Source organism: Rhinatrema bivittatum, chromosome 8 (genome assembly GCF_901001135.1).
Source record: "Rhinatrema bivittatum chromosome 8, aRhiBiv1.1, whole genome shotgun sequence".
NCBI classification, from domain to species: Eukaryota; Metazoa; Chordata; class Amphibia; order Gymnophiona; family Rhinatrematidae; genus Rhinatrema; species Rhinatrema bivittatum.
This window is the reverse complement of record NC_042622.1, coordinates 245,657,499-245,681,892: the sequence shown is the minus strand read 5'-3', so window position 1 is coordinate 245,681,892 and position 24,394 is coordinate 245,657,499. Positions and strand designations below refer to the sequence as shown.

The window sequence follows — 24,394 nt, the reverse complement described above, 5'->3', positions numbered from 1 at the left end:
GCACATCATCTCCCTTGGATAATTCTTATGTTGGTCCCTTAAACAGTGTCAGAACCCATCAAGGATCCTATTTTTAGCAAGAGTTTGTACAAAACTGTGCCAAAGCACAGTGTGAAAACAGGTCTCTTCAGGATATAGCAGAATAATATCTCCAGTATACCATGGGGAAAATACCAGAACTGTCTCAGCCTGTCCTGGGTGACATGGAGACATTTGATAACCCTAACAGAAAATGTTATGCCTACATTTCATATATTTGTCTGGTGTTCTCAGGTCATTTTCTGCTCTAGATTAGGAACACAGAGTCAGCTCACATCTTGCTAAATTTAAGAATGAGAAACCTACATCCAATATATAGGCAGGAGCCAGCCAGTATGCGCCCATCTCTGCTATGGCAAACCAGGTTATCTCCCGACTGCTGCTTGGATCCGTTCAGGTTGGTGAGTGTCACGGAGAGGGTGGTGCTGTTCAGGACCCTGGTACACTCTCTGGGAAGTCGCCTGCCATTTAGGGTCCAGTACAGGTCCTCTGCTCTCAGGGTTAGCTCCGGACTCACTGAGCAGGTGGCAGTCAGGGAAGATCCTATCACTAGGGTGGGATCCTGTGGAGCCACCACCACAGGTGCTGCACAGCAAAATAAAGAAAGAAATATTATGAGGCAATCGGATGCCTTTCCTACCCTGCGTGGAACACATATGCTTTACAGTGATCCTGACCCAGTGGAAGATTGAAGGCTCCCATACCATGTCATTAGAAAATGATCTAGAACACAAGACTTACTTAATTTTTGCTCCACTCTGCCTTTTATTTCTATGAAACAAAACCCAATAGTATAATTATGAATGCCTGTCTGTTGCAGCAGTCAAAGAACCATGGATGATGATTTGTGGAAAGTTCCATGATTACCTTGTATTAAGTGATATGTTCTGTGATTTTCTTTAGAGGTGTGATATGTTCTATGATATATTGTGTTGAATATACTGTATATATTTTTTTCTTTATGTTGTGTACTTCCATTACAGTGTTCCTTGCTGTCACTGGAATCTGATGTGTCTTCTATCTTCCAATGACCAGGAGTAGACAACCTCCAATACCTGTGGTCAACAATCCACTCAGATTCTCAGGATATCCCTAATGAATAGGCATGAGAGAGAGATTTTCATATATTAGGTGTTGCATAACCTTTGCCTCCCCCATTGTAGCAGCAACCAGAAATCTGACAGAAAAATACAAAATACCATTTTAATCAGAATTCAAATGGAATTAAACAACATATAATTAATAGTTGGAGTGCCCACCACTAGATTGCAAAATGGCTTTAAATTGAGCAGGGTATGAACACAACAAATTTTGAAATAAATCAGTATCTTTTTCTAGATTTAATGAAACCAATTCCAAATTTCAACGTAAAGTTTCAGAGGAATAATGTCCCTGACCACTTTCCTTCAACATTAAACTCCCTACCTCATCCTTAATAATTTTTCGACAGTGTTCAAGTCTGGAGAGTTCCCTGGCCAAACATCATTGCCCCAAAATTCAATGCCATTTTCTTTAAGCAGCTGATGCGTGGCGTTGGCTTGCATGCATGATGCCTTATCATGGACAAAAGCAGCTTCGCCTACTATCAAAACATTTTCCAGATCACTTAAAAATGGGATAACATTTTTGACTAAAATCATATTCCGAAAATAGGCACCATCCCAAGATTCTCCATAACATTTTCTTCACCGTCAATATTGACAGAAAGACCAATGCAATCAGGGTTTCTGACAATTTGGTGATAACATTCCTCATCACTAATTTCATTCAAAATTTTTGACCAAACTCAATCATTTTGAAAATTTGGTTTTTGAATTGGCCAAACTAAAAATGTGTTGGATGGCACTAAATGAAGGTAATACTTTTCATCCCAATTTCATTATCAGTTTGCTAGCTAGAGCTTTTCTTAGATATGGGTATCAGTTTTCAATGATTTTGAAATAACATGAAACATCTGGATACCAGCCCTAACTCAATAATGATAAACTGTTCCTCTATCAACTTTTTTCCTCCTCTCATCCAAAATCATTCGTGTCACCTGGTAATGGCTTTTTTTTTTCTGCTTGTCGCTGGAATTTTCAATCATTTTTGGGCTTTCAGACAATTTTAGTGGTCAACTGTCACCAAATTGCAGTCTTGCCCCATGTCAGCTGAACCCAGCTTTCAATTCAACTTAATTTTTCGGCATTCCACTTTTTCATAATAAAGATTGCTCCAGCATCACACACCTCATGAAATTCAGTTCCCTTCTTATGGTCAATCTGATGCTGTTTTTTGCTATCATATGTTCCGGCCATAAATAATAAATGTAAGTAATGTGTAAGTTACTGTTGAATTCCAAATTGAATGGCCTACAAAATGGTACAAAAATTACATTAGCGGGATAATCCAGCAGGGTGCTGGGGGAGGGAGGCAAAGGTTTTGCAACACCCGGTAGTTGAAGCAGTGTGCATGCAAATTTCTCTCATGCCTATTCATTAGGGATATCCTGAAAATCAGATAACTGAGGTGTGTCTCTAGAGCAGAGCTAGGAACTGCTCTACCATAGGATATCAAAACTACAAAAATCCCAAGGAAAGCCAGGGGAGCCTATGTTGCTAAATCTAATAGCCAGATATACACCACAGAGAATGTGCCAATATCAAAATGAACTTATAGAATCTTTGCTTTTCATATAGTGGTTTGGATTCATGACTAATAGATTTTTTTTCAATATTAATGGCAAAAAAAAAGTCATGAAAGTGTAGCTTTTCCAGTCTCTCCATTGTGATTATTATTTGGCTGCATATCCCCGATTAGGATTCGAGATTCTGGCTCATATCTGCTTTTACACAAAGCTTGTCTTGTAGGGAAAAAGGTGATTCTTTTGGTTTGGAGAACTCCTGACGCTCCGTCCTTCTGGGTCTGGAGGAACTGCTTCCATGATATGATGAATATGGAATGTCTGGCGTCCCGGACATCCCCAAGATGTCGGCGGCTATTTCTTAAGGTGTGGCAACCTTACCTACAATCTCTTCCACACTGAGCACGAAGCCTTATCGTAAATGATTGACTCTTCTATACCACGACCAATGCCTGGATGAACTCTACTAACTCAGTGGACTGATACTCACTTGTAGAACCTCACTAAGGTGGGGGGACAGTAATGGGGGGGGGGGGGGGTACTTTTGGGGTTGTATTGTGTTGACGTTTGCTCCTGAGGGGGTTCAAAGTACCACTCACCTCAGTATTGTATCAATTGTAGATGGTAAAAATCAATTAAAAAAAACATTTAAACATAAAGTGCTACTATAAAAAAAATAGTTGAAATAAATAAAAATAATGTCAGAAAAATAAGTGGTCAAGGTCTTCAAATCTATTACTAGACACAGTTTTAGAGATGTAAAAGTCAACCTCCTACATGCAAAGTGTGGCGATATAGATATATATAGAGAGAGAGAGAGAGAGCACAAACTGGAAGGAATTAAGATGAATAGAAAGCAGGAATAACTCTACATAATAATAGAGGTACCACTGGTACAGCAGTTTCTTTAATGTTGGACAGAATTATCAGCCATCTCCTCAGTAGCAATATAAATGGAATATTTCCAAAGCTGGCGTGTGAGCAGTTCACCAGTCCTCTTAATTTCCAGAACTGGATCTGGGTCTGGGTCTGGGTCTGGGTCTGCCTTCACTCCCTCCCTCCCAAGAAAGGAGGCAGTCCATTAACCTCCTGCTATCCAAAAAGCACGGGCTTTTGGAGATCTGGGCTGTCTCTTTAACGAGTTTCTTCCCATACTCTGCACTGTGCAGTGGAAATCTGTAGTTACAAAGTTCCCTGGAATTCTCTTCTTTAAACAAACTAAAACAACATTTTTTCACTTTCTCCTGCTCCAAAAGTCTCTCTCTTCTTCCCCCAGCCCTCTGTGAATTCCAGTGGGGGATTAGGGCACCTCCCTCTCTGCTCCTCCAAACCCTCCCTCTTAAATTTCTCCTTAAATCCCTTTTATTCTCTTGACAGCTGTTCCTACAGGACAGCAAACAGCAGACTGCAGTCCAGCAGATGGAAATACTCCATTTTACCATCGGCTACCTCAGACTATAACTATCCTTTTATTAGCCAGGTGCCTTCCCTTAGTGCCAGAATGCCTAGAGTTGATGGTACATCCCTGTCCATCCCTACACATACTGGAACTCGGAAACTACTGCATGGATTTGGCTGAGATTCATCATAGGTGATTGAGGCTAAAAATTGTCTTGGAATTGTGAGTTTGGTTCATATTGGGGCAAAATTACAATTACCTGCAAGTTTTAGTCTCGGTCCCCTTGGCCAGTTTTCACTTGCTGGGAAAAAAAGAAATGTACCTGTGTGCCCTGCTTCTAGCATGCACTTTCCACACTATAGCAATAAGGGAGCCAGAACTGACACTTTTTATCTCCCTAAATGTTGTTAGGTTCTCCTTCGGGAAAGTCTGGGAGCAACTAAGTTTAATAATGGGTGTCAGAGCATAGGCGAAATAAGTTGGCATTGATATTACTTTCTGCAGGATGGGTAATGTCTTCTGCTTTTGGGATTTGTTTTATTGTGGTCAATTGGTGTATATTTTTTGGTTTGATATTCTGCTCTGTATTATGAAATTTTGGATGGGGATGCTTTTGTCCTTAGGTTTGTCATGCAGCCTCAGGGCTGGTGGAAGCATTAGGCGAGTCAGGCCTGGACCTGGAGTACCGACCATTAAGGGGCGCAAGCCACATGGGGCCACAAGCGGCAGGAGCAAAGAGGAGTGGAGATTCGGCGAGCCACGTGATGCCCAGAAAACTAAGAGGTAGGAGTCAGGGCTGTGAACGGGGGGGGGGGAGGGATGTTGGCGCATGGCAGAAGGTGCCTAGGCGCTTAATCCCCTTGCACCGGCCCTGTACAGCCTGCCACTTCTCTAGTGAAACTAGAGAGAGGTGAGAGCTCATGGAATATCTACCTTATAAATGGCCTGTGACCGACGGCCCGCATATGCGCAGTAGAGCGCAGCTCTACTGCGCATGTGCGGGCAAGGATGTCGATCAGAAAAAAAAATGGCGGTGGGGCCGCAGGAGCGGGAGGAGAAGCAGCGGCACCGCGCGCGCGCGGTGCCGCTGCTTCTCCTCCCCAGATCTGCCGGCAGATCTCGGGGGGGGGGGGTGTCACTCCCGCGCCCCCCCCACCGAGATCTGCCGGCAGATCTCGGGGGGGGGGGTGTCACTCCCGCGCCCCCCCCACCGAGATCTGCCGGCAGATCTCGGGGGGGGGGGTGTCACTCCCGCGCCCCCCCCACCGAGATCTGCCGGCAGATCTCGGGGGGGGGGGGTGTCACTCCCGCGCCCCCCCCACCGAGATCTGCCGGCAGGAGCGGGAGGAGAAGTAGCGGAGGTGCCGCTACTTCTCCTCCCCAGATCTGCCGGCAGATCTCGGGGGGGTCACTGCCGCGCGCGCGGGAGTGACCCCCCCGAGATCTGCCGGCAGGAGCGGGAGGAGTTAATGGAGCCGGGTGAGGGTTGCGGGAAGTCGCGCTTACGGCGCCGGGAGGAAATGGAGGTGGGTGAAGGGAGGGAGAGGGGGACTGAGTGAGTGGGAGGGAGGGAGGGAGAGGGGGACTGAGTGAGTGGGAGGGAGGGAGAGGGGGGACTGAGTGGGAGGGAGTGAGGGAGAGGGGGGACTGAGTGAGAGGAGAGGGAGGGTGGAGAGGAGTGGGTGGGGGAGGGGGGTGGTGAAGAGTGAGGGGAGAGAGAATGAGGGGGAGGTGAGAGACAGAGGGATGTAGCCCGTTTTAACGGGCTTTACGGCTTGTTGTGTATAATTCTGGAGACCTCACCTTCAAAGCGGGAGAATAGCCTAGTGGTTACGAGCAGTGGGCAACAAACCAGGAAAACCAGCGTTCAAATCTCCTTGCCACTCCTTGTGACCTTGGGCAAGTCACTTTAACCTCCATTACTTCAGGTACAAACTTGGTCCTAGATTCATTGATAACACATGCATTATCCAAAAAGAGGCATGTTTATGGAAATTGGTAGGTTACCGCACCATTTTAGGAGAGAGAGAGGGCCACCACCAACACCTCACCTTAACCTATCAGGTGGCCCTCCTATAGAGATATAAATAGGTGCACCCAGAAATGGCCAAAATGCAATTCCAAAAATTTATCACACATTGCGTTATGACCATTTCGGACATATCGCACAGCTTAGCGCCAGGGAAAAAGGTGTAGTTATTTCCAGCAATAAAACCGTTATGCTATTTCACGGTGCGATATGGCCCCTAATTTAACTAAGTCCCGCCCAAAAAATGTGCATTTGTGCCGTGCGCTACAGCGTTATCGCACGTGTTAACGCCATAACGCCCTTTGATGCATGACCCCCTTAGATTGGGGATAGAGAAATATCTATAGCACCTGAATGTAATTCACTTTGAAGTGCTGAAAAGCAGAATAAAAGGATATAAACTGGATGGAATCAGTCCATAGGACAGCTGCTAAAATGGTCAATGGTCTTCATCATAAAGCATAAGAGGACAGACTTAAAAATGTATACTCTGAAGGAAAAGGGGAGATATGATGGAGATATTTAAATATCTCTAAGAATTAAATGTGCAATAGGCAGGTGTCTTTCAACAGAAAGAAAGTTCTAGAAAAAGGAGGGATGAGGATGAAAAGGGGTAAAATCCAGGCTAATCTAAGGATATATTTCTTTATGGAGAGGGTGGTGATGTGAAAGATCACCTCACTTACCCCAACAGATGGATGGAATAACTTCCCATCAAAGGTGGTGGAAAGGAAACTGGACAATGTTGAAATTCAGGAAATCATGAGACAAGCACAGAAGATCTCTGAAGGAAAGTGATTTTAAAATAAAGCTAAGCGGGAGGTGGATGGGCTCTAGGGTCTATCTGCTGTCATGTTCTATGTTTACGTTAACGTGCCAAAGATAAAAATTAGTTAAAAAAGAAAAACAGAGTTGTTGGATAGAGAGATGGACCTTTGGTAAGTAAGACTAACAAATGTTTAAAGATGTAAAATATTTTTGGACCACCAAAGTCCCTGGGTTTGAGAAAGTGGACTTAGGAGATCATAAAACTGGCATCTTTAAATATTCCTTAGCCTTACAATGCACCTCCATGCACCTACTTGATTGGTTTTATCAAATGTTGGAATTACTTTTGGAACAGATTGAAGTCTTTATCATGTCATATCAGTCTTTATGATATCAAACAAGCAAGATATCAGTTTTTCTCTGTCTTGACTTTATTACTTCCTTATTTGATCTTATTCCTGGTTCTCTTTTCTCTTCAGTCTTAGACCATTTGTTTCTTGCATTATAATAACCACAAGTGCCTGATTTTAAACGTTTCTTTCCCTGGTTCCACTCTATAACTTTTCAAGCTGTATTTCTGTTTTTTTTTTTTTTGGGGGGGGGGGGGGGTTCTGTATCAGCCCGATGCCTGCATGGGGTGAGGAAGGGGTGTTCTGATGAGGAACCACACAACAGCACCCTTTTGATTCACTTAAGCTTAATAATGGTGGACTTGGCTAGGCAGAAGCTTTTGAAAACTTTAAGCACTAGTTTCCCCAGAAATGAAATAAAAATGAAAAAGGGGAGATGTTTCCTTGCTTCCAGTTACCTCTTGAACCGATTCTGTTCACGGTTGCTTTAACAGCTGGCTCAAGGGAGGGTTTTGCTGGGGCACTAAGCTAGAATAAAGCAAGTGCCCAATAGAAATCCAAAAGACCTGTCAAAATCTTGTTTCTTACACCAGATAACAGAGATCTGTTTGTCCAGTACAGAAGAAGCTGAAAGCCTGGAAAAAGTAGTTAACTGAAATTTTCTCCGGTCAGAGCAAGAGAGCACATCTCAGGAGTGAAACGCATAATCGTTTACTTTGAGTTCATAAGCCTAACCTCGGGATATTTGAACCTACAAAGCTGCAGACTTAGCCCAGTTGAAACAGGAGATTCTGTTACTGCCTTTCCATCTCTTGTCTAGATCCCTTTCAGTCGGGGGTCTTTAGCCAATACTATATATATTTGTTTATTTTTTAATTATTATTATTATTTGTTTACTTTTTCTGATTGGCTGCTGTATTGGCTTAGAAATGCATCCTCCACATCTTGAAAGGGCAGCCTAAGACTCATGAAAAAAAAAATGTTTGTATACAAACTTTTGTAGGAATATTGCTAGAAGTACACACACTACTGCTTACACTGCAACTACACACCAATGCCACAAATAAACTAAAAATTCAGCTCTCAATAGAATTAAACTGTACTTTAAAAAATGCAAGAAATGAGCAGAACTTATCCTTAGCTGATTATTTTTTTGCATTTTCCTCGGAATATTCAAGATGGAGATAAATCTGGTACAACAAGCTGAAACCTGAAAGTCAATGGGTTTTAAAGAGGAGCATGTATTGGCGAATATAAACTCATACACGGGAGTAATCTTCAGCCATTTATTCCTGGGCTGAGAACTTTTAACTTTTCCTGTGTCTGACCCAGCGTGTTACTGCTTATGCACCCCTGAAAATAAAGTCTTGGGTGGGGGTGGCGATCTCACCTGCACAAAACAAAGGAAAGATTCAGGGAACTAACAACGCACCGCTTTATATCGTCCCAGCCACACCTCAATTCAAGCCTGGCTCCTGTTAGCGCTTCGGGCTTTGAGGAAAATTCTTTGGGATTTCAGCCACAAAAAAATGTATGTATGTGTGTGTGTGTGTGTGTGTGTGTGTATGTATATATATATATATATATATATATATATATATATATATATGTATGTAGCGAGAAAGAATGTATTGTAGTTTAAAAAAATAAGTACAAAAAAATGCATCTACATTTGTGACTGAATTTACTGAAACCTTTGCAGTATATCAGAATATGTTTAATTACAAATAAATGGAATCTTTATAATAATGTTCGACGATGCAAGCTTGGAGGCTATATAGTTACTTCCTTCCTTCCTTAGGTCGTGCAGTACTAACGAAGCTTAATTTCCTTCTTTTCAAATTAGAATACAAAAAAGAGAAGGAGAGAGATTAAGCCAAGGCTTTTACAAAAGTCAAATATTACCATTAAATAAAATTGGTTTTTCCCCTCACATCATAAATAGGCAAACAACTCGGTCTTGACACATCAGCATGTGGTTTTGATTCCCGGGCGCTTTCTTGACCACGGTACAGTCAAACTCGGAGATGGTGAAAGGCAATTAAGGCTGCGCCCCTTAGAATTAAGTCCTGCTGAACGCCCGGGCCGGGAGATTTTCCCTCAGAAGCTATTCTCCAGCCAAAATAGACTGTGGAAGTGTCGTGTAATGTGTCCTGTATCTTCAGCACACAGAGCCATCTAGAGAAACATAGCAAAACGTGCCCAAGGTTCAATACAGGACAACATAAAAGATTAGTACTTCTAGACATAGGGGCAGATGGGGTTTAAAGACAGGGTAAAGAGACCAGGGTCAGTCACTCTGTCTAGACAGAGCAAAATCAGCTCCTGCCTGGGGTTAGACTAGGTACTGGGAAAATGGAGAGGGAGAATGGCTAGGAGGAAGAGCTGATGCAAGTCCCTGGAATATGTGGAAAAGCAAAGCTCTGAAAAAAGTGAGGGGAGACTAGAGAAGGTTTCCAAGGTCGGGGGAGGAGGGGATGATCCCCAGTATATAGGACGTGGCATCTCAGTGATGGCAAACCCAAGCCTTACTCTAGAAAATAAACGAGTGTGATTGCCGTGGAGAAATAGCTCCGAAAACCAGTCAAGCATGTAGTAATTACCTTAAGTTTTGGATTTTTCTTTCGGTTTTTTGTTAAGCTTTATTTCCGTGCATTCTACCAAATAAAGTCAAACCTGGGTTTACAAGAGGATCAGTCAGTCGGCCAGATTGAACGGAGCTAATAAAACCCAGCAAGACGAAGTAAACCCTAAAATCCTGCTCATGCTCACGTATGCACAAACCCCCTCTGCTGTTTCCCAGAACAGGGAGTCTGCACCCTGGTTCTCATTAACCCACCGGAGATCTTGGGCAACTGAACAGCGAACAATTTCTCGGGGGTTTTGCACATTTTAATTAAAAGCGCGCGAGTTCCTCTTTGCGATTCCTTTCGTGATTTTTTTTTTTTTTTTTTAGGCTTTTGGAGTGAAAGGACTTTCCCGGACGACCACGGTCCTTTTATTTTTACCCTGGGTGGCTGTCATCTGACTTTTTTTTTGTTCAGCTCAGTCATCAGGCTGGATCCAATAGATGAGCCGACCCTACCCAGCTCATTTCGCTGGTGCCCAGATGTTCATCAAATCCAGCTGTTTTCTATGCGGACAGCAAAACAAACTGCTCTCGCTTCTACGCTGTGACCGATGCCCCAATTCCTATTTCCTTCGCTCCAGGGCTTCCCTTCATGTCTATATTTATTTTCTGATTACGCTCCGATTCACGAATTATGCGCAGAGAGGCGCGCTGCCGAGTGATCTGACGCTTAGAAAGCGGGTAAGAGCCCAGGGCAGGTAGAAGGAACGGGAGACTGTTCTTATAACCGAAGGAGGGGACGGCACCCTCCGCTGCATCCCGACCTTATACAAATCAACAAGGCAGGCAGCGAGAGAGAAACTGAAATGAGTCCCTGGTATCTTTGTCACTCCTAGAGCTCTCGGTTCTCTAAACTTCCTTTATCCGTGTAAGTGGACCAATAGCTGGAAAAACGCATACAAATAAGTCAGATACATAGACCGTGGAGGTTTCTTCCCGTGTCTTTGTTTTTGGCTTATCCCAAAATCACCCAGGCTAAAGTCCATTTTGAGGGCATACACTAGACGTGGCCCATGGGAAGTGAGGCTTGGTTTCTGGTTGAGAAAGCTTTTGGTTTTCTTTTCCAAACAGACGCAAAGAAATCCCTGATTAAAGTCAATCTTCGCCTTCTCTCCCTCATCAGATTCTCTCCTCCCCGCACCCCGATTATCCAAGAAAGATAATCTTCCCCCTCTCCAAAGAAGCCCAGCTAAGAAAATAAAGCGGTTTGTGCTGAACAAAACCCCCATTTGTGTAAACTTCTAGTCCTAGTAATCAACAAGAACAAAGAGGTGCGTTGCGAAATACGTTTTCCCTTAAACAGCGTACAAAAGTGGGAAAGATTCAGTTCAGGCATCTGCAAAAAAAAACAAAAAAACCTACTCACACAATTTGTAGGAAAAAAGGGGAATCTGTACATATTAACATAAACCCGATTTCAGAAGGTTTGGATTCCTTATATTTTTTTCTTTTTATCTCGTCTGGCTTTCTGGGCTTGCACAGAGAAAAGTAATCCAATTAGGAAGCTAAAAAAAAAAAAAACCCGTGCAATTATTAAACAGCTCTGCTCACCGTAGAAAGCAGGACTCCGCCAATATTAAAGAAAAGCAAAGGTGAAGCCGCAAATGAAAGGCGAAAGGAGGCGATGCGGAGCTCTTTGACGCGGCCAGAGTCCCCGCGGGGTTCTATTCGGCGGAATCCCGCAGCTATGTAACAGGTCCACTTTCGGGAGGTGGCGGTCCATGCTCAGTTTTTTTCTACTGAAAAAAAAAGAAGATATTCGATTCCTGCTAGGGAGATTTGCTCCTGTAATTTTATTTTTATTTTTTTTTGCACGCCTTCGAATTTGCAGAATACAGACCTTAATCGGGGAATAAAACTAAAAAAATCGAGCGTTTTTTTGACCATTGCTTTAGCCAAAATTATCACACTTTGTTGGTAAAAAAATCTGAATTTTTTTTAACAGGAAATGAACCATTTTAAAAGACAGTTTGGACCTAAAAAAAAAAAATTCTAGTGTCAAACTAAAGTAGGGAAACGCTTTCTTTAAACGATGTCTTCCTATGTTTTCCAAATTTCCACGTTTTTTTGAATGAAATGTACATAAAAAGTTGCATTTCTGCCATGTGAATATATTATTGAATAACTCAAGAATTAAAGCGAGCAGAAGAGGTTTTCTATCTTACAGGCTGGCACACAAAGCCTCTTCCTCACAGCTCAGGTCTTTCTGACTGCTGGGTGCAGGATGTACTACCGAAGGGATTCGGGATTACTAGGCACCTTCGTTTTCAGTTTTTATTTTATTTTCCTCAAGAATGTATCAGTGTTTATTAAAATCAATAAAAACAGGAGAAAATCATTGTGGGTGGAGGATTCATTTTTTCCCCGCTGATTTTATGCCATTTGGTTGGTTATAATAAACACTGACAAATTCCCATGGAAAACAAAATAAATACTGAAAATGAAGGTCCATAAGGATGGCTAATAACTTGGCTGTGGTAGAAGCCTTGAGTTTGCAGAAGTCGGCGATGTGCGAACAATCTGGCCCGGCAGGAAATCTCGGCAGAGCACAACCCCATTTTTCCTGGGCTGGACCAGCTCGCTTTTCTTGGTACATGAAGAGTAATTTGGAGTGCGTTAAATTCCTCACAAATGCGATTGCGGAGTTGCGCGAACAGAGGCCAGAGGAACGCGTGACCTGCCCCCTCCTTCCTGCCCCAGGGTCTCCCGTCCTCAGCCTGGGCTGCTCCGCGGGGCCCCCGGGACCTCGGCTTCTCTCGCTCTCTTCCGCTGTCCCCTCAGGTGAGGAGCAGAGATGAAACCGGAGAAGGCGGTGCTGAGGGTGCGCAGCAGGAGTTGAGTTTCCTTGGGAGAAAAGACCCAGGAGGCAGACCTCTCCCCCTAAATTCCTTGCACATTTCTCAGGAATCCAGCCCTATAAAAACGTTTTCACGCCCCTAAGAAGAAAAGTGCCAAAGGTGCATTTCCTCTGCGTTTCTATTATTAAGGTTTCTTTCCCCCTAAATTGGATTTTGAAATCTTGCTCCTTAGTTTATTTGCTACTATTAAAAGCGTGGTGCAGTGTTAGTCCATGTGAATGCAGAGAAATAAAAGTTATATATCTATGTATATATAAGGTGATCTCTTTTGATTGGATCAGTTTGATACATTTCTTGAGCAGCTTTCCGGAGCTGACGCTCCCTCTGCTCTCTTTTTCTGTGTCTGTCAGCTTTTTAACTCTGAAATGTGGGTCTCTTCACACTGGATTTTGGTAAGTTTCCCCCCTACTTCCATCATTTAGAAAACAATCCTGTTAAATCCTTTCTCCCTTCCCAGAATCTGCTTTTTATCTCGGCCCGGGTTGCAGCCTGGACGGCTGGAATGAAATGGACAGACTTTTGCAGGAGGATTCAGAACAGATAACTTACCTGCCCAGGATCCCAGAGTAAGAAAAGAGAGCCCCCAGACCACGGCAGAGATCATAGCTCAGCACTAGGAGAATCCACCCAGCCAGGTGACAAACAGCAACGAATGTTTCCCCCTTAAAATAAATTAAAAAAAAAAAACACCAAACGTTGGCTTTTTGTTCTTTAGCCCGGTGGAAATGCAAGAAGGGAATCGGAGGAGGCAGTAAAGGCGACAAGTCAGTGGAAGCCCAGGGCAAGTCTGAGCGGCTGAGGCTGTTACAGGAATGAGCGCCCCGCCCCTTCCACATGGTTTATTGCCATCAAGAAGCCCCTGGGAGCAAGGAGGGATCCTCGCTCTCCCTCCACCAACCGGCAGCCCCTCCCTCCTCTTCTCCCCTTCCCTTCTTTCCCTACTTCAGATGACAAACCTAGTCCTCTTTGATATTTACATTTCCCAAGGATACTCCATAAGAAATGCAGCCTGCCGTTCAGCCATTTCTGATCCACTTTAGGTAGCTTTTTTCTTCTTTTTTAATATGATTAAATGATGAATGTAAATGAAAGATGGGCAAAGAGATAGCAGCCAGGGCTGAAGCGTTGACCGTCGATGATACTGCTCGCAAGTTCCAAGCTTGGGCCAATTCAGCCACCATGTGTCCCATATATTATAGGCACGGATTTTTCTGTGCAATGACATCTCCTGAAACTCCACCCATTTTGGCGAGGACGTGGTGAGATAAGGAGTTAACTTGCAGCATTCTTTTTTTTTTTTTTCAGTAACTAAGTACAAAAAAGATTTGTTTTCTGTTCCAGTACAATCAGTGTTGTGTAATCATCCCCACGTGTTTTCTTAAAACTGGAGGGAGGTAAGAATCAGTTAAAGAGGAGCATTGGACTTGGGGCAGAGACATAATCGGATGGCACTCGATGCCTGGCTGTGTGTGCAGCGCAGTTTGCGTTTGTGCGCGTCTCCCACCCCTTTGGACCTAATATGTGGAGGTAGGTCCTGGAGGGGAACCTCTGCCTTTTCCTTGTTTCACAGTTGGCGAGTGACTGGGGTGAAGGCTGCAGGAAGGTGGCAAAGTTGGCATTCTTCCCCATAAGAAATGTGTAGGAGGGGTTGTAGTGAGGCTGCCTAGTCTAGAATTTTATATTATTTTCTACTGTTGGTGTTTTGTTTTGTTTTTTTGGTGTTTTTTGTTTTGTTTTTTTTTACTAATTTTTAAGTTACAGAGGATTCTGTTTTCTCCAGCAACTGGCAGGGGCTGCTCCTATTCAGCAGGGGATTAGCAGAATATGTAACTTTAGTTATTCTTTTGTTTTGGAAAAAGTAATGTAAGTGCTGTAAGAGTCCACTTGAATGCATTGACAAAAAGGTTAACAAAGAAAAACAAAAAAAATATCACATCATGAAGCATAAAATTATACTGCCTGCCACATTCTGTTTACCCATCACCCCTCCCCCTTCTCCTTCCCCCTATCACTGGAATGCCTTTAATGGTTCACTTATGGCAGCCATGCTAATATCATCTTTAGTTTCATTTTAATTCTGACCTGAAGAAAAGTGTTTTAGCTCTTGGAAGCTAGTCAAGAAATGTATTAAGTTAGTCCAATAAAAAGGTATCACCTGATACATATACATTTGCTATTTGTTAATCTTTTTGTTTTTATGGGAGGTCAAAAGTCTACAGTGGGTGGATCTTTCCAGAAGCTGCAATACTAGAAAAAGCAGGTGCATTGTGTATTGTGTGTGTGTGTGTGTGTGGTTTTTGTTTTTTTTAGAAAGTGGAGCTTTAACTTTCTTTGTAAAGATCATGCATAATAAAACTGAGACTGTGAATGAACATGCTTCTTTTGTCTGTTTATTGTTTATTTTCAGAGTACTCAGAATATTTTAATTACTGTCTATAAAACTGTGGCTGTACTGAGATCAATAGGTCAAGTTTTAAGTGTGGTCAAAGTGAGTAAAATAAGTATGTATGGCCTTCTTATTTTACCTTTTCAGGAACTAGTCTGTGGTAACATGGAAACAACCAGGAAGAATAAGGAGGCAGACTCTAGCTCTGTCCCTTTTGTGCAATTTATTTATTTTATTATTTATTTGAAACTTTTTTATACCGACATTCGTTTGCACATCACATCGGTTTACATGGAACAGGTATAAAATAATTTTAGAAGATTTACATGGAACGGGAAGTAAAAAAAACCTGACAATATATGGAAAAGGGAAAGAAACATCTCAAGAACCATAACTGGGGGTTATTTACAGTGAACAAACCAAAAACAAACAGTGCAACTCATCTTAAATTCAGGTAACACACAATCTTTAAACATAGCATAGGGTGGGTCCCTACCTGTTCCCCAGGGCCTCTTTAAACCTTCCAGGCCCTAAGTTCTTAAACTCTGGTGAGGGGCTTCTCCCTTCACCCAGGATTCCCTGTGGGTTTGGATTTTAAGGATGACCGGGCGAGATAGCTGTGTCCAGTCCTTTAAGGTTGTCTGAGGGAGAAATCTATAAACTCCCTCACATACCACCCCCCCCCCCCCCACCCCCTCAGCTCAGCCTTGTCGGGATGAGCGCCTGCCTGTACAAGGGACACTTCTCTGGACAAGATATCTGCATTTACATTTTCCTTTCCCGTCCTATGTCATACTCAATAATTGAAGAGCTGTAGGGCCAGGAACCACTTCTTAACCCTCGCATTGGGCTCCTTATTTCTATTTATCCATAGGAATGGTTGGTGGTCCGTAATGAGCAGGAACTGCTGTCCCAGTGGTTAATAGCACAAGACCACTACTTGACTGCCAATGGCTCTTTCGCAACTGTTGAGTAACGCCTTTCTCTTGGCATCCACATTTGGTTAATGTACGCCCCAGGATGTTCCGACCATCCTTCTCTTGAACTAGGATGGGATGCCTACTTCTGAGACATCGCTCTGCATTGTGAAGGGTTTGGTGAAGTCTGGGCTTATCAGAACCAATTCAGAACATATCACCTCTTTCAGAGCCCTGAAGGCCTTCTCTGCTTCAGTTGACTACTAGACCTTCTCTGGTGTTTTCTTCATAAACATCCTTGTGAAATACTCCGCCTTCTCCAAGTAATTGGAGATAAACCTTCTGTAGTATCCTGTAAGGCTTAGGAATGCTCTCACTTTCACTTTTGTTTGCGGAACCGGTTTCCAGGTGATCGCCTCAATCTTCCTGGTCTGCGGATGGACCTTGCCCATACCCAGGATGTAGCCAAGATTCTGGACTTTTTGCCTTCTCAGCAAGCATTTCTTGGGGTTAGCCATTAGTCATGTTTTCCTCAGACTGGTTAGCACAACCTGGAGTTGTCTTAGATGTGTCTTCCAATCTGGGCCGTACACCACAATGTCATTCAAGTAGGTGGCTGCATACCCATGATGTGGGTGGAACAGGCAGTCAACCAAGCATTAAAACATTGCAGGGATGCCATAGAGTCCAAAAGAAAGGTCGGTGAATTGGAAAAGTCCACTGGCATCAAGAACACCGTCTTCTCCTTCACTGTTGATGTGAGAGGCACCTGCCAATACCCTTTCGTAAGGTCCAGGATGGAGATAAACTGGGCTGATCCCAGGTGCTCAATCAATTCATCCACTCGAGGCATCGGGTACATGTTGACCCTTTTAAATTCAATGCAGAACCTTATGCTCCCATCTGGCTTTGGCACCAACACTATAGGTGAGGACCAATCATTATTAGACTCCTTTATAACCCCAAGCTGGAGTATCTCCTTTACTTCAGTCTCAATGATGTGGCATCTGGCCTCAGGAATCTGATAGGGTCATTGTTGTACCACAACTCCAGGAGGTGTAATGATGTCATGTTGTACCAGGTGAGTACGACCAGATTTGAGAAAACCTCTTTGTTGTGTTCTACTAGTGTTATGTTAGGGACCGCTAGGAGAGCGATCCCATTTGAGGGGAATGTGTGCCCTTAGGCCTCGGCACAACCCTAGACGAATCCAAGACAGCACCGAGGGTTGGCGAGGCATGTCCCAGCATGGGCAAAGACAAAGTCTGACCCTCTGCCAGACCTGCATACTTCTGGAAGACCAACAACATTATGTTGGTTATTGAACAGTCCTCTGACCGTTCCCAGCCCTTTCAGACCTGCCGCTAGATATCGGCAAGAAGCAGCAGGCCGGACTGAGGATGAGGGCAGACGGAGGCCTTGTGACACAGAAGACTTAAGACATGGATGAGAAGACTCTTGAAGTGGTTAAGGATCTTGGAAGACTCTCATCGAGACGAGGAATTTGGAAGACTCTTGGATGAGACGAGAAGCTGGGAAGGTTCGGACATTGGCACTGTCTCTCGGGGCGCCTTACGCAGTCCACCCATGGGACTGGTCGTGGACCAGCCTGTCCCACTGCGCGCCCTACACAACCCGAAGAGGCAAGTCACGGACCACGTGGAGAGTGGGTCAAGTGCAGGAAGGGAATCCAGCTGAGATGAAACTCCAATGATGAGAACAGGAACCAACGAGACGGATTTACCCTAACAAGGTGTCATCTGGAGAACCAAAGGAGCTGGAGGGTCAAGAGGACTCGAAACAAGCGAAGGAGGAACGAAACCTTGGAACATCAGGAAGTCTGGAACATCAGGAAGTGGAACATCAGGGAGCCTGGACTAGGAACCTCATGACATGAAGACATGGAACATCAGGAAGCCACGAACACAGGAAGCAGACAAGACATGGAGCTCCAACAAAGAACGAAGACCTGACGGAGTGCTGGAAGACGAGACTTCCAGGAGCAAGTAACTCCAATGCAAGGCAAGGCAGGAATGCTGAAGAAGCCCTTTTATAGGGCTGAGACAGGAAACAGTCATCAGGTGGGGCCCGGGGCATAGCTGGCCGCGGGCCCTTTAAATCTTGTGAAGAGGCGCGGCCTTAGGAACAGGAAACAGGAAGTTGTGTAGGACCATGGCCAAAGGCCATGCTGCTGCTAACGCCAAAGAACAGGGCGGGGCCGAGGAACCGGGGGACTGTGGTTTCCAGGCAGAGAGAAGGCAAGAGGCTGCCCAGGAGGGCAGAATCACAACAACTAGTTGCCTTAAGTCAGTTGTCTGTGCAGGGGACAGCTGCTCTCCGAAAGATACTTGGGCTTGGTCCACTTCAGAACTGACCTCTGGGCCAAAATCTCCTTTTTGTACCACTCTGCACTCCTGTCTTCAGGAGATTGATGTGGTATATTTGAGTTTTCTTTCATTTATCTGGCTGGGCTATTTTATAATCCATGGGCCCTGTATTTTCTAAAACTTCATAGGGTTCTTGCCAATGGGCTAACAACTTGCTTTTTGACGATAGGAAGACAATTGTAACCTCTGGCTTGGGTAGCTTAAGCACTAGGCATAAGCGGGCCACCTCTTCAGCTTTTTTTAGGCTATCCTGCACTCGTAAAACATAGTCAATGAGGTTCTGCCCAGGTTTCCTTTCATCTTCCTAAGTCTTGTGGGTTGTTTCCAAGATTCCTCTCGGTTTCTCCCACACAGCAACTCAAAAGGGGAAAACCCTATTGAACTCTGTGGCACCTCCTGGATTGCGAACATCACATAGGGTAGAAATGCATCCCAATTCTTGCTACCTTCATCCACAAATTTTTTCGATATTTGTTTGAGCATCTGATTGAAGTGCTCAGTGAGGCCATAGGTCTGTGGGTGGGGCACTGAGGTACGCAATGTTTTTACCTTGAGCACGGAGCAGAGCTGTTTCATTACCTTGGACACAAATGGGTTCCCTGCCCAAATTGTGAAAAAACCTCCACTAGGGTGGTCTCGACCATCAGGGTCTTCATATTCTGTAGCGGCACGGCCTCTAGATATCTTGTGGCATAGTCCAAAATGACGAATATGTACTTATTTTTTATTTATTCACTTTTTGTATAGTGATATTCGTGGGGACAGCATATCGGTTTACATCTATACAATAAAACATGACAAGATCAAACTAGTATACATTCATAAAGGTATATAAATCATTTAGATTAAATTAAAAATGCATGAAGGAGTAGCCTAGTGGTGAGAGCAGTGGGCTATGAACTAGGAGACCAGAGTTTGAGTCCTGATGTTGCACCTTGGACAAGTCATTTTACCCTCCATTGCCTCAGGTACAAATTTAGATTGTAAGCCCTCTGGGGATAGGGAAATACCTATACCTGAATGTAATCCATTTTGAAGTGCTGCAAAAAGTGGAATATAAATCTAAATAAATAAAAATCTAATTAAAATTAACTCAAACTACCTATAAAATGTTAATTATGATAAAGAAAATAAAGTACAGTAAAATAAGGTAAAAAACACAGCATAAATAAAATATAATGAAATAAAATCAGATAAGAGTAAGAATCCAGGGGCTGAGACTATGATAATGCTTGCTCAAATAGCTATGTCTTGTTTATTCTTAAATGATTGTGAGTGAGACTCCAGCCTTAAGTCTCAAGGCAATGTATTCCATATTTTCGGACCTGCTAAGGAAAGAGCTCTGCCTCGAACCGTGTTTAAATGAGCTAATTTTGGTGACGGAATGGTTAATAATGCCTTTCCAGAGGATCTTAAATTTCGCTGTGGGGTGTGAATATGTAGAGCAGCGTTTAGCCATTCAATTTTTTCACCATATATAGTTTTATGTATTAGTATCAGACATTTAAAATGAATTCTGTAATAGATGGGGAGCCAATGGAGTTCTTTCAGAACAGGGGTAAAATGATCGTGTTTTTTGCAGCTGGTTAAAAGCCGGGCGGCAGCATTTTGTAGAAGTTGTAGTTGGCGAGTTGATGACGCAGGGAGACCTAGTAGGAAGGCATTGCAGTAGTCTGATTTAGAAAATAAAAGGGCCTGAAGTACTGTTCTAAAATCGTTGAAATGTAATAGGGGTTTTAGTTTGGTTTTTTTTTAAATCTGTAGTTTGTACTTATTTCTTTGAGTAGATCTCTCTAGTGGCCCCATAAGGTCCATGCCCACCATTTCAAAAGGGATCTTGATTATGGACATGGGGATGAGAGGTGCCGCCGGTACGCTGGCAGGCTTTGTGCGTTGGCAGGTAGGGCAGGACCAGCAATATAACTGGACCTGTTTATGTAGGCCTGGCCAATAAAACTGCACTAATACTTTCTCCCAGGTCTATTTCTCCCCCAGATGACCCCCTAGAAGGTGGCTGTGTGCTAGTTGCAAGGGAACTAGGAGTTGTTCTATCAATTCCCCCTCTACACTTCTTTTTGTGACCGGTAAAGTAGATCCCTTTTCATCACAAAATAAGGAGGAATAGGGACTGACAGCTCCAGGGACATTGCTCTCTGATTCAACAGCAGGGGAAAAGGGGAATTGGATTCAGACAGCAACCATGGAGGGCTCTGACTCTTACAGTCTGTGGAACCGATGAGCATGGGGGTTATCAGCACAGTGCAGCGGTCACTACTCTTAACAGAAGGCATGGGATTACTGCCCTTAACCAAGAAGCCTTGATGCTTTTGATGCAACTGCAATATTGCTTTCTGCTTCAAGGGGGGGGGGGGGGGGGGGCTGAAAGGAAAGAGAAATTTGGATTCAGGGACAACCAGTATGAGCCATGACCTTTTTACAGTCTGGGGTACTGATGCGTAGACATTAAGGAAAAAACACAGGACTGTTTCTACGGCCAAGACATAAGCAAAGCACATTAAGCAGCAGTGACTGATACACAGGGGTAACCCACATGGCACAGCAGATGGAGTAGAGGAGTAGCCTATGACCCAGGGAAATCAGTATTCAAATCTCACTGTTGCTCCTTGTGACCCTGGGCAAGTCACTTTATCCTCTTTTGCCTCAGGTACAAAATTAGATTAGAAGACCTGTAGGAATAGGGAAATACCTATAGTATCTGAATGTAAGCAGAATAGAAAAATATATATAAATAAATACTTCCATGGGAAGCTTGCTGGGCAGACTGGATAGACCAGTGGTCCTTTTCTACCGTCGTTTCTATGTTTACTTTTCTGTCCACCCCAGGCCGACTTAAAGGACACATCCTCCCTCTGGGCCCACCTGAACCTCCTGGGTTACCCCCTTTTTCCCACTTAAAGGGGCCAGGTAAAACATTCTGGGTGGGTGGCTGATCTTCCCCTGACTCTGGCTGTTTCTAAATTAGCAGCAGAACTGTATTTGTCCTGTCGGCAATGCCTTTGGTACTTAGGAGTCTTAGAGTCTTTATGATACAGATCAGGATCTTCCAAAGGAAAGAGTTCTCGAAAGTCCAATTCTTCAGTGTTTTGATTGAACAAGCCCATTGTGAGCTGGTTCTAGAGGCTCTTGAAGTTTGGACAGTCCCGTTCAATCACCATGGAGTAGGATAACCAAGGAAGAACTCCCACCTCAATTTGGTCTTGGCTGATCGGGGTCTTTTATTGTTTCTGACTTGTTGGATACTGCTGTTGATCCCTGTCGATGCTGTCAGGATTACTACTCTGTCATAGTCAATCTGGACTCACTTCAGTAACTCTCTTCGAACAAGCATTTTCACACTCCGAGTCCACCAATGCTTGGGTTGGAATGCCTTCTAGCGCAACTACAATTACAAAAGTAGACTCCCTGGATGGGGACATCCACAAAATTACAAAACTGGGGGCCATTGCATGAACATTCATGGGTTCATCTTCCCTGTGGGGACAGTCTCTGGCAAAATGGCCTCTTTCTCCACAGCTGAAACATGATGGTCCGGCTGAAGTTTTCACTTGAGGTGTAAAGTCCAGCCAGGTCTGCACTACTGGTTGTTGGGGCCTCTGGCTCCTTGAACTCTGTCATCCTCTCCCTGGGTCAAATGGCTTCTCCAGCAACCGGGGTGACTGGCGTGTGGTCTGGGCCTGGTAATAGGCCTCTGCCACTTCCCGCGTCTTTCCAGCATAAGGTTCAGGTGTCGGCAGACCCACTGTCACAGAAGCCATTCCAGGCTAAGAACTGTTCTAGCAGAACGGCTTTGGCTACCTCCATTCCGGTTTTCCCTTCCGGGCGCAGCCACTTCCAAGCGACATCCTTAAGTTTGAGGTACATGTTCCTTGGGTTTTCCCCAGCCTGAACAACTCCCCACCAAAACCGCTGTTGCTAGGCTTCCAGGGTGAGTCCTGCTTGCTCTAGAATGGTGATTTTGGCTTCCTGTTATGTGCCCCTCCCTTCTGGATTGGCGGTTTGGAAAGAATCTTGACTACTCCAGATGAATAGATTCCCAGATAGGTAGTCCCCCAGTCCTCTGGCCAGCCTGCCAGTCGGGCTGTGTGTTCAAAGTTTTTAAGGAAACCATCAGGGTCCTCTCCTGGTGCAATTTATTTGGATTTTTTTTTTATATTCCACTTTTCGGCACTTCAAAGTGTACATTAAGGCGGATTGGTATTATAGCATCTTAAGTAGTCCCATTGACATGGGAGCTGGACTGGTTCCCGTGGTTTGCACAGCTGGTGTTATCTGGGTTAGCACCGTATGCCGCTGCGTCACCTGTCCTTGCAGTGCCCGCTGCTGATTAATGTGGGTTCGCAGGGCGTTCTGCAGCTGCTGCTGCCCTGTAGCAAGGACCTGGATGACTTGCTCCATCTCCACTTCTTTCCAAGCTGCCTCCCAAACTGGGTCATTTTCCAGGGAAAGGAGAGAAGGAGAAAAACCCAAAAAAAACATGTAGGTCTGTCCGGCCCCGACTCAATTCTTGAACCCCTCCTGCCAGGCAGGACTAAACCCCTTTGCCTATTATATGAAGGGAGGGCGAATGGAACTGGAAGACCCGGGGGAAAAAGAAAAAAAAAAAAACTCTGCAGGGATTTTATTTATTTCTGCTGCTGTGCTTGTGGCCCTTGTGTGTGGTAACTTGGGTGATAGCGGCTTGGAAACAGCCAGAAAGAATAGTGAGACAAACTTTGGCTGTTTCCCTTTTGTGCAATTTATTTACAGTGAGCAAAACAAAAACAAACAGTGCAGCTCACCTTAACTTCAAGTAACTCACAATCTTTAAACGTAGCAGCTCTTAAACTTCAGGTAACTCATAGTCCTTAAACATAGCAGGTCTTAGCACAGGGTGGGTCCCTGCCTGCTCCCCAGGGCCTCTTTAAACCTTCTAAGTCCTTACTCTGGTGAGGGGCTCCTCCCTTCTCCCAGGATTCCCTGTGGGTTTGAATTTTAAAGAGGAGCGGGTGAGACAGGTGTGTCTGGTCCTTTAAGGAAGTCTGAGGGAGTTTTTTATATACTCCCTCACAGACAGGCTGATTCTGCAAAGTGTGTGGGAAAATGGGCACTCAATGATGAATGCCCGTTCTCCCAATGTGCACCCAGCCACCTCTCCTGTGTGCGCAATCCTGTATTTAAATGAGGGATAGCACTAAAAAGAAGGCGCTAGGGTCCATCAAGGCCAGCATCCTGTTTCCAACAGTGGCCAATCCAGGCTACAAGTACCCAAACACTAAGTAGATCCCATGCTACTCATGCCAATAATAGCAGTGGCTGTTCCTCAAATCAACCCAATCAATAGCAGTCAATGGACCTCTCCTCGAAGAACCTATCCAAACCTTTTTTAAACCCAGCTACACTAACTGCACTAACCACATCCTCTGGCAATAAATTCTAGAGCTTAAATGTGCGTTGAGTGAAAAATAATTTTCTCCGATTAGTCTTAAATGTGCTACTTGCTAACTTCATGGAATGCCCCCTAGTCCTTCTATTATCCGAAAGTGTAAATAACCGATTTCCATCTACTCATTCGAGACCTCTCATGATCTTAAAGACCTCTATCATATTCCCCCTCAGCCGTCTCTTCTCCAAGCTGAACAGGCCAGCCTCTTCGGCCTTTCCTCATAAAATTCATAAAACCAAATAAAACATACAATAAAATCATGTAAACATATAACAGCTAAAATAAAAAAACAACAGCAATGTAATATGACCATAATCAATAAAATAAGACATCTGCCATGCTCAACAGAAACTAAGCCAAACATTTATGAAAAAGGCTGCTTAAATAAATGTTTTTTAACATAGTCCAAAATATTTTAGTACACATCTCTTGAGGGAGCAAGTTCTATGAAGTGGGCACAGCCACAGAAAATGTCCGTTCCTGAATCTCAGCTAGCCAATGAATTGAAGGCACATGCAGGCCAATGCAATAAAGTGCGCACAAAAACATGCGTCCAAACTGCACGC

At 44.0% G+C, this 24,394-nt stretch overlaps 1 protein-coding gene across 2 annotated transcripts in view; it reads right to left on the bottom strand.

Annotated features, from left to right (window-relative positions):
- The window catches only part of LOC115098108 (cytokine receptor-like factor 1), a 31,287-nt gene extending 17,818 nt beyond the window's left edge, over positions 1-13,469 (bottom strand). For both annotated transcript variants that reach the window (XM_029614441.1, XM_029614440.1), the window contains exons 1-2: positions 13,245-13,469; positions 346-624 (exon numbers count right to left, since the gene is read on the bottom strand). In XM_029614441.1, coding sequence (XP_029470301.1) covers positions 346-624; positions 13,245-13,299 — 334 coding nt within the window. In that variant the 5' untranslated portion in view covers positions 13,300-13,469. The remainder of the gene's footprint in view (positions 1-345; positions 625-13,244) is intronic.
- Positions 13,470-24,394: the final 10,925 nt, after the last annotated feature.